Source organism: Physcomitrium patens, chromosome 6, assembly GCF_059467195.1.
Source record: "Physcomitrium patens ecotype Gransden chromosome 6, ASM5946719v1, whole genome shotgun sequence".
Lineage (NCBI taxonomy): Eukaryota > Viridiplantae > Streptophyta > Bryopsida > Funariales > Funariaceae > Physcomitrium > Physcomitrium patens.
Genome location: NC_143415.1, coordinates 14,679,871 through 14,690,849, shown reverse-complemented (window position 1 = coordinate 14,690,849; position 10,979 = coordinate 14,679,871). Strand labels below are relative to the sequence as shown.

The 10,979-nt window shown below is 35.8% G+C and overlaps 1 protein-coding gene across 2 annotated transcripts; it reads left to right on the top strand.

Annotated features, from left to right (window-relative positions):
* Positions 1 to 4,696, top strand: LOC112283385 (uncharacterized). Of its 2 annotated transcripts, XM_024522004.3 has the most exons (4): positions 1 to 2,094; positions 2,230 to 3,253; positions 3,591 to 3,673; positions 3,870 to 4,696. In XM_024522004.3, the coding sequence occupies exons 1-2, from the start codon at positions 1,032 to 1,034 to the stop codon at positions 2,817 to 2,819; spliced, it is 1,653 nt and encodes a 550-aa protein (XP_024377772.1). In that variant the 5' UTR covers positions 1 to 1,031; the 3' UTR covers positions 2,820 to 3,253; positions 3,591 to 3,673; positions 3,870 to 4,696. The 2 variants fall into 2 exon arrangements, with proteins under 2 accessions (XP_024377772.1, XP_090107516.1); XM_090251390.1 differs by having other exon boundaries at positions 2,230 to 3,673.
* The last annotated feature ends 6,283 nt before the right edge of the window (positions 4,697 to 10,979 follow it).

Genomic DNA, 10,979 nt, shown 5'->3' with positions numbered 1-10,979 from the left:
ATGAATGCATAGAGGGTGATCGCTTTACCCAAGGGAGAAGATGGCAACTTCCGATTTAAATGCCACATGCGTGAGCTTGGGTACCTTGGCATTAGGGTAAACTGTAGCTAAGACAGTGGTGCGTTGTCTCCCTTGGCCTCTGCGTCTACGCGTGCGAGGACTTGCCACGGTCCCAAACAGAAGGGTACACTGGAGGCTGTTACGTGTAGTCCGGGAATACTCACATCAATATTGGGGTTGTCTTAAATGTGAGATTATCATCATATCCCACTTTGGTTGAGGAATCTAGTGCGGTCAAGCGCTTCCCCCTTGACTGGTTAGGTACAAGAACAAGTGGTGTTGGAGCACCGGAAAGCTTTTCCAGGGATCACGTTGATAGTCTCACAGAGACCACGACTGTTTTAAATTTTTAAATTTTTTATTTCCTATTGAAATCTCAGGTTGGTGTCAAGTGGTGTGTACCCAATACTTAATTTGTATACTTTTGCGATCAATCTAGACTTCATGAGGATATTGCCAATCTTCTGTTGTGTTGCCCTCTTCACCCCGCCCCTCCCCTCACAAGCACTCTGAAGCCAAATTCCCGGAGATGTGTCTGTTGTGATGTGACTTACCACTTGAGCTCTGTCGCGCTGAAACCTTAATCTCTCGGTGCCAATTCTGTGATTGATGGAGATAGTGGGGATAGCTAGACGATTCTAGTTTCATGTCTAGCTTCTGGCTGACTTTGGAATTTGGAAGCGACTGAGTGGCACTGGAATTCTGTTTTGGTGGTCTGAAAGACTGGCAGGGATCAGTCTGAATATTCTTCGATGCGGTGGAATTCCACTAGTCTAGACATCAACAACGAATACGTAAAATGGAAAAGATCAAGAGCTTGACTGGTGATCTGTTTCTTCTGCGAACTTAAACTTACGGATGCTTGTGAGTACTGGTTTGTGTCTGAGAGAATTGAGGTAACTAACGAATGAGATCTTCCTGCCGACACAAAAAGCTCCAGAGGATAACTGATTGACGTGTTACTCCACGACATGGTGCTTGGCATCAGCAATTTACCACCGAAGCGCAAGTGGAGAGATGTCTCAAGTGAAGTACCCCAAAAGTCGGACGATGGATGGCGAGCTGGTTGTGACCATACTCAGGTGAAGAGACCGTGGATGACTTGCCTTCGATGCTTTGGACCTACATACCACTCCCTCTGTGATCGATGCGTCTCCCCGATTTCCAGTGTGCCCTCCATGCATTCGCTTGGTTCCTTGCTAGAAACTTATGTTCCTCTCTCATCGCAGCAACAGTCCTATAACTATTTCTCTGGCAACGAGGGTCAGAACCATTGCGTCCACAATAGTCTGATAAACGCAGATGGTATAAATTCTCTTACCAATTTTGATAGTGATTATCGTGAGGTAGACACCAGCGGGGATTGGTCAAGAGCGTCCACTTCGTTCTTGCTTGAGAGATGCGGTACGGTGGAAGGGGCCGGATTCTTCCACAACTACCAGGATTTAGATGGAATTGCAGCTGTTGTAGGGCAGAATGTACTGTTTGGAACCAGTCACTCGTCTGAAGGGCAGAACTCATACCACGGAGACCTGTCTGCTAATGCATCGGACCCTACATTCAGGAATCTGTACGTTCATTGTCTGGCTCCTGACAAATTATCAGAGAGTCTTCCTTCACACGGAACAAATGCACCGACAGTGGATGTTTCATGTGGAGGAGGTTATCGGACTGGAAGCCTAGCACCTACGCATTTCAGATCGACGCTGGAGGACTTCGAATCCACCTCTGCCCATCTTCTTCTCAATTCGGTGACGTCCAGGTTCCCGCAGTTGGATATCCTTTTACCCTTGAATTCCGGGTTCGGAGAATCGGTCGGCCAATCAGCTGGTGATAGTGGGACCAGCACCACCATCGGCACTGAGAATGCTACCAGCGCCAAAGCTGCCGGGACCACTGGGCGAGGGTACAGAGGTGTGAGGAAGAGGCCGTGGGGTCGATGGTCTGCTGAGATTCGAGATCGAATTGGACGCTGTCGACACTGGTTGGGCACATTCGACACAGCAGAGGATGCTGCTCGAGCTTATGATAGTGGTAAGGTGGCGCAACTGCAACCAAGAAAACAATGTTCTGCAGTTGCTGTGACGTATTTTCTCGTCGAATTTGTCATGCTTTTTCTTCTTTGATTATTTTTTTTAGTCCTTCGCTGATAAGTGGTGATGTTTGTAGCCGCGAGGGCGCTTCGAGGAGCCAAGGCCAAGACCAACTTCGGGGTGCATTCTGGAACTAAATCGCGAACAAACAACTTGTCTTCCAATTATCCGTGTGCACTGCCATCAAGTACCGGATTTAGCAGTTCCATGGATCATAGACAGCAGGACGTCAAGGCTCCTGTTCCATGGATCACAGCCAGCAGGACGTCAAGGTCTATTCATCTGAACAGAAATTCGCCTGACAATGAGACGGTTTTGAGGTTTATTCAGGACGATGAGTATCAAAGGGCTTCCAAGATGTTCATATCACACCCAGTAATGAACAACGTCAAGCCAGTGTTGGAGGTCGACGAGGGTGACCGGAATGATTACGTCACCCGGGGTGGTGATGCGATTACGGCCATATCGAAGGCGTTGGATCTGAACATGGGCTTTCGCAGCTCGAATTCCTGCTCAAGTTTAGAGAGCACGCAGGAGTCGACACCTACGTACCTGCAATCACCTGAGAAATCGGTCCTTTCATCATCGGGAGCGCAGTATACCTCTAGCAATTCAGGTCTCTCTTCTGATTCGCCAACATTGTCATCAGGCCCCTGGCATGTGTAATACTTCGGACCTAAACTTGGTGGGCTCAAACGCATTCTCTGGGTATCGACCAGGAGCCTGAAGAGCTACAGCCTGATGCCTGACAGCTTCGAATCTAAGCGTTAACATGAGCTGCAGAACTCATCTTGAACAGTTGAACCATGATATTGTACCTACATCTGCTGACATCATGTCGAGTTCGTGCTGAAGGATGTATAATGACCTGTTTCAAATCTGCTTGAGAGCCAAGAAATGAACGCATCCATGCAGTCGTGAATCTTCCACATTTCCTGCGAGCCACACTGCAATTTGTGAGCTGCATGATGCGTTTGAATTGTTTCATAAATTTTGATCCGGAGCTGGAATGGCATAAGTTTCAAAGGGTTGAATGGGTGACCTGCAGGTCTTGCAGTCGCCTGTTTCAACATTAAACCTCGCATTGGAGTAATGGCGAGGTGCAGTTGCTATTCACACCCCCAGAAGTAATTTTTTAAGTTTCTGAAAGAGTGCTCTCCAATGTCCAGGTCTCAGTTGTATCCCCAGGAAGAGTAATAACATAGGATACAACTGAGACACTATCCTATGTCAACCATGGTGTATACTAGTGCCTATGCGCGTTTTTCAAAAGTTTACTGTATATTTAGGTTCTTGCAACATGTCAGTTGCAGAAATGTCAGGATACACGTCAATTTGTCCTCACATGAAACGAGGCCTTAAGAATTTTGTGAAGAACGAATTTCACATATGAGATGTTCAAACTTTCAAGTTTAGGAATGTCCGCTACTGCATCAGGTATGTCTGCAACCAGCCGCGGAAGAGTCTAGGAGGCAACCTTGAGCTTGGCTTCTCATGTTCAACCGCTCGTTCGTCCGCTGGTAAGAAATTAAAAACCCTTCTTCGCTTATTATGCACAAAATTGTGCAACGTCCTGTGGGTAGCTGTTTACAATAGACACACCTTTATACGATCCGGAAATTGTAGTGTGAAACAGCACAGACGAACATGTGGTTTGAAGTCATTAGCGATTTCATACCCAGAATTTAATCCCCGTTTCTTGTGTCTGCTTATTAGGTCCTACTAAACCACGACCAGAACATGGTTGTGTGCGCATACGAGATCCTCGTGCAGGCAAGTGAACCATCCGCCGCCTCTATTGCAGCTGCAGGTGACTACAAGTCTGCAAGGACTGCAACCACTGTACCACCCCAAACTGCAGCTCAGATTGCGCAGCTTCATCTCACAGATGCCAGGATTAAGTAACTGTAACAATAAACTATCATCATGGGGCCTTCCAGCAATGCAAGAAGCAATGACAGCAACAAGTTCCTCACAATTGACCCGGAGTACCGCCATCGACATCGTCTTCACCAGATCATACGACAATTGTTATAGATCTCCATCACGCCACGCTTCATTGTTTCACCAAGTGAAGGACTCGCTCAATGTAACAAATACAACAGTTGGTAAGTGGCACAGTTTTCCTTACAAAAAGTAAGACAAAAACTTAAATGGGTGCCACTGTATCCATTCTGTTCGGTCTATGAAGCTTGGGAGCAATACAAACAATGCACCAGGCATCACAGAATGGCCACACAGACATTGAGAGACTGGCAGCAGCAGCAGCAGCCACTAGGCCTTGAATTCACTCACTGATTGAATTCATTAGTTGTGTATGGTTTCTAGAACCGTCTTGTAACATTCGACGTAGATGTCTTGTGCTCTCTGCCCTGTAGAATCTCCCAGCTTTAGCCCTGATCCATAGCTTTGCCTTTTTGGCTATAGTACTTGGAGCCCTTAGTAATTTGCAAGCAAGTTCAACAACATTACTAATGGGTGTTTGGTGTAACAAAGTGTATTCGAAAGGATTTGAAAATATGAAACTTTTCTTCTCGTGAAAATGTTCTTATTTGATTTACAGTGTTTGTAGAGAAGTTATAAAATTACTTGAAGAACGATTTGTTCACTCAAACATAAACTCCATTGACAGGTCAACTAGATTTCGTAATGGGGTTACAACTGGGCCAGCATGATGATTGAGCCCATTTATAAGAATCCTCCAGGAGGCCACGGTAATAGAATCTCTGAGTTGTGACAAACCGCGGCATCGGATCCAATTCACCCACTTTCATCCCCTGTAGTAAATCACCGCCACTGGGGCGCATTTGCTCGTGCCATATCACATTGCTAGATACACATTTTCAATAGGAGGCATCAGAATGAGAGAAAGAGCCTAGGAAAAGTAATCAGAGAAAATATGAGGGTCAGCCAGGCACAGCACTGTAGAATGTAATCTGCACACCTTGAGAAATCTGCACACCTTTAGATATCTTTGGTGCAGTTTTTGAGAGAACAATAAATGAAAGAACAAAACAGAAAGGGGCTTACTTACTCACTGCAAGACTGCTAGCGCAGGCTTAAGTACATGTGTACAGAGATCTGAGTATTCGGCAAAGATGTCAGATCTTAGGTCATCCATACAATATTCATTAGATGATGAAGTAGGGATTGTTGTTCCAACACCCCCGTTCACTACTAAATCAATTTTGATACTTACTAAGAAGCTATGTGTACTCTGAGACTCTAGTTTGTGAAGAAATTTATTTTGATTGTTTTTAGATTGTTTTCATCTCATCATTGATGGTGGTGTCTCATGCTTGGAGAAAATAGTTATTTGATTTTAAGGAAGGTGATGTAGCAAGTGAGAGAAGAGCAAGTGATTTGTTTTCTACTGAGTTGGATGTGCTAATTGATGCATATAACTATGAGCTATGGAGAGAGAAGTTGAAAAAGGAGTAGTTTTGTCAGGATTATGCTTCTCCTATAGGAATGATATTCAATCTTGATCTAAATTTCTCAAATATACTACATTCCAAGGATTTGGTAAAGATGTTAGTTATTTATTCAAGAGAAGGTACATAGACTAATTTAACCTCTTTTTTTTTTTATTTTTTTTTCTTGTGAAATGATGATGTGTGGTTATATGCTTTTTTTTTAGATTGAAATCTAGATTGTTGCTATTTTGATACCCTCTTTATTGTCATAATATATTGGAATTGATTTTTTAAAATTGAAGTGCAAAATCACATGTAAGTTTGTTTAACCATGCTACTTCTCTAGATGCTATAGATAAGTCCATATATTTTACTTTTAAGGATGAGAGGACAACAATGGCTTATTTTTTTAAAAGCCAGATGATTAAATTGGCCTCTAATTTAAAAACAAAACTTATTATTCATTGACTATTAGTTAGGTCTCCTATTCAATCTATATCTATATAACTTGATAGTATTATTAGTAAATTTATATGATAGAATATTCTATAATTTAATATTTTTATAGTATATCTTAAAATTCTTTTTATTGTTGTCAAATGTGGTTATGTGGTTTTATAATGAAATGACTAACAATCCCAATAGAATATAAGATATCATGTGAAGAGTGACCTAATTGTATAAATTTACCAAATATAGATTGATAATAAGTTGAATCAATTGTGTCTTTATTCATATCAAGAGTGAGTTTTAGTCTTTCAATCATGGGAATTAAGTCACATTGGCATCCTTCAAGGCCAAAATAATGAATTACTTGTAATGCATAATTTTATTATGTCATAAAAAGTTCCTTTGGTACTTTAATTATTTGAGCCTTGAAATAGAGTACCATATCATTTTCTCGTAGTTTTGACATCTCAAATTTTAATTCAAGTTGTGATTTAAATCATTTGATCTATTTAATATAATTTCCTATGAAGAAAAGATTATCTATATAGAGAATTAGAAGTAGCATTTTTCCTTAATAGTGAATAACATAAAGATTGTAGTTTTTTTTTTTTTTTTTTTTTTTTTTTTTTAAATCCTTGAATTCAAAGAAATGAATTAATTTTTTTATATCATGCCTTTGGTGCTTATCTAAGTCCATAAAGAGTGTTGTATAGTTTGCATACTATGTATTCTTGCCCTTCAACTACAAAGTCTTGAGATTGTGTGATGTAGACTTCTTCTTTGAGATTACAATACAGGAAAGTAGTTTTGACATCCATGTAAAATAGTTGCTATTTTTTTGTGTAGATATTACATAGAATATTTGTATGGTGCCCCATTCAACTATTAGAGCAAATTTTTTTCATAGTTAATGTCTTTTTATTATTCAAAACTATAAACCACTAATCATGATTTTTTTTATATACTACCATCAATTTTTATTTTTACTTTATACATCCAATTTATTAATATATCTTGATATTTTAAAAGAAGAATAGTGATTGATCATGTCTTATTATCATGAATAGATTTTATCTCATCAATCATTAAATTTTTCCATCCTTTATCTTAAACTCCTTCATTATATAATTTTGATTCAACAGATATGTCTAAAAAATTGCAAAAATAATCTTATAGCCAAGCTGGACATTTTATTAAGCAATAATTTTTATTCAATGGTTTAGAAGATGTTGAGGAATGGAGTTGTTTAGATTGAGATCTATCAATATTATTTTCTACATATGAGGATATATCATTGATTGCTTCAAAAGTTGGCCATTTATCCATTATATTGAAATCAAGTAAATAAGGTGTAAAATTTGCTATTAGCAATGAATTTTGATAAGAAGATGTCTCTTTTGGATGATGATCTTTTAAAAAAATATCCATGTTGTAAGGAACCAGAGTTTCAATATAAGGTGGTTTTTTGATATTGGAATTCAAGTTAAGCAAAAAAAATTCCTAGTCTTGATATGGATTTTGAATATCAAGATGGATTTTAATGTTGCTATATTATTAGTCAATTGATGATGGTTTAGGAGTGTAGAAGGTATTGGTCTATGGTTTAGAGTCCTAAATGAGAAAATTATCTTTATCAAATAAGACTTTACATTATCGTGTTGTAGTTTGGCTACCATATGAAAATAATGCACATATATATTTAATATATAATTTATTATACAATATAATGAAACTCATGTTACTAGATTTTAGTCAGTTATAAAATATCATTAAATTACTAATTTAAATTAGTTAGTTTAGAAAGGCTATTATTGAAGTTGATTTTATATTGATAATAGTTTTTATATATTTAGAACCATCTTTATTAGACATTGGTAATTCTTAAAACCTTATTTTATTTCTTTTATTTGATATTTGAGGCACATACTATAAAATTTATTAAAAAAAAGATTAAAGAGGGATTATTGTGTAAAAAGGGATAATTAGGCCAACCACATGGATGAATAGAGATAAATGATGAAAATCTCCATTCTTATTGGCCAAAAGTCATGCCCAATAGACTTCAAGGAGGTTGTTCAAGGCCTTATTAGATATTAGGATTACTCTTTTGAGGCCATTCAAATATTAGAGATTAAGATCATCAAGTTCAGGATTTTGGATATGATTTTGGTGAATATTTTGTATAATTTGGAATTTTTATGAAGAAGATATAGAAGCTCAAAATTAAGGTTTAGGATTTTGTACCTACTATCATTCTTTGGGGCATAGTGCAAGCCTATTAAGCTCTTTAGAAGATCGAATTATGCAATTAGAAAGTTGGTTTAAAGGAATATATTTTGCATGTAAAAAGCAAAAGTTTTAAAATTGATTTGGAGGAGCAATAACTACTTAAAGAAAACACTTTTAAATTGAGGTTTGTCAATGAACAAATTTCATGAAGGATTTAGTTTTAACCATATCTTAGGTATTTGGACGAATCTTGGGCTAAGTTTTTTTTTAAATATATTTTACTATGATATAAAACTATAAACCAAATTTTGTAGTATTTAAATTTTGAATTTTTTAAATATGAAGAAAATAGTATTTGAATGCTTATAAATTAGGATTTAGAGTATCTACTAGGATTTCTAAGATGCCAAATGATTTTTAGTAGATTTATGGTTCATTTTTTATGATAAAGCTTAAGAATAAATTCTATATTAATTAAGAATTTGAAAAAAAAATAAATGCTTGAATTAAGAGTTATGATATTTTAAAATTTAAGAAAAAAAAAATCCTTTGTGGGAGAAAAATATTTTGAAAGGATTTTTCTATAATTTGAGTATTTTATGCAAAATAAAGGAATTTTTGAGAGCTAAACTTTAAATATATATTAAAGATAGAGATATGGAACTATAAAAAAATTATGATATAAATATAGATTTTTATAAGGAGATTATGAATTTTTTTTGAGCTTATTGAAAATCTAACTTATTGGCAAATAATTAATTATAATTTGGTATAAAAAAGAATAATAAGGCATTTTTAGATGCTTTAGAAAGCCTTAGAAGGTTTATAAGAATAAATTACTTATTAGAGCTTAGCTAATAAATTAAAACTCTCTATAGCTAGGTATCTAGTATATTTTTAAATAAAAAATCATGCTATATGATAGAATATAATTTGAATTTTTTAAAAATTCGGTAGATAAACTTTATATTCTTTAGAAATTTCATCTAAATCTAAGTGAATTCTTGGAGTAGTTTGGACTTCTAATTTGTATCTTTGTATTTTATCTCAATATACAAAAAAACATAGCTGAAAATCTTAATCTTGCTGAGGTTCGGTTGCTTATCCATGAACACTTTATAAAGAGTCTTTCTATCATTAGACTTGGTGGAACTAAAAATTCATGAGCTGTATAGTTGTATGGGCTACTTTGGCCCAAAAAAAAATAGGCACATGTCTATTAAGGAGCATAGCACAAACTTAATTAAGAATAGAGTGATTCTTTCTTTCAAAGATCTCATTTTGTTGAGGTGTCTAGATAATACTCAATTGTCATAGAATTCCATGCGTTTGAAGATATTGATCAAATTTTGTAGAGATAAATTCTCTATTGCAATCAGATTGCATACAATGAATGTAATGTGAGGTTTTTTTTTTGATTAAGCTGTAAAAACACCAAAATATGCTCATAATTTGATTTTTGTTTTTATAAAATAAATCCAAGTAAAACAAATATAGTCATTTATGAGTAGTAGTAAATAGTAATTTTGTCCAAAGAATTCTAAAGAAAGAAACCTACAAACATCTATATAGATGAAAGCAAGCAAGAGAGATGTCCATGTAAGTGACTATTTTGGTATATTGGTTTTAGTTTGTTTCACATCATGACATGTACTATAATTGAGACTTAAAACTAAAAACTTTGAAATGCTTGTAATTAAATTTTGGAGTGTTTGGAGACTATAGTACTTTAGGTGAACTAGTTATTTATGCTATAAAAGTGATTTGTCTTCTGCAGAGAGACTATTAATTTTAAAATGACTATTAGTACATATTAGTTGTGAGAGTGAGCTCTTCAATTTGTTTGTAAAGTAATCAAGTTTATAGAGGCCATTTTTTTTTTATCTTGTAATTTTTTTGTTCCAATATTGTGTAGTTTCTAGATTGATATAATATTGTATTTTGTTGAAAAAAATATACATAGTTTTTTGAGATTAATTATTTGACCTATTGATAAGATATTTCAATGTAGCCTAAGTATGTAGTGAATATCTTTTAATGTCTTTATTTTACTATTAGGTAGGGATAGATTAATCATGCCATTACTTGAAATTACATGGAAGTGACTACTTGCAGACATAATTATGGATCTATAGATGTAGTCAACCTTTCAAAAAGTAAAGTAATTTTTAAAAAAATGCTTGGATGCTTTCAAATTTAGAATCTAATTGGAGATTGGTTTATTCATGGAAAGAGATTCAAGGGCTTGTAGAATTTTACTATCACTAGGTTCATGTAAATTGGACAAAACTTCTTTGCCAAAAAGATCTTTGGTGATATTGATACCTAATTATAAACTAGATTGTGGATTATTAAGTAGGAAGGCATAAGACCTTGAATTATTCATGTATTGATTTATAGAAGAGATTATTGGGGTAGGAGTTTGGCAATGTCTTGAAGTATGTCTAATCTTACCATAGTAGTAGCATGTAAGGATTAATCCTCTTGACGGGTGTTATTGTGGATATTGAGTCTACTGCAGGCCATTGAAATGACATATGTTTTAATAAAACTTCTTATTGTACAAGTTTTGTATATGCTTCACTAATGCTTCTTCAAAAGTGTCATATAATTGTCATAAGAGAGTATTAGTTTCTTCTATATGGAGCCTATTCTAGAGTTCTTCCATGTTGCAAATTTCTTTCTTTGACTAGATTTAAGACATTAATTTATCAAATTTATACAATAACCA

Bases quoted from the DNA above. Each gene is read 5' to 3' on its own strand.
- LOC112283385 (XM_024522004.3), top strand. From the start codon at position 1,032: ATGGTGCTTGGCATCAGCAATTTACCACCGAAGCGCAAGTGGAGAGAT. The intron at 2,095-2,229 runs GTAAGGTGGCGC...TGATGTTTGTAG, and splicing joins TGCTCGAGCTTATGATAGTG to CCGCGAGGGCGCTTCGAGGA.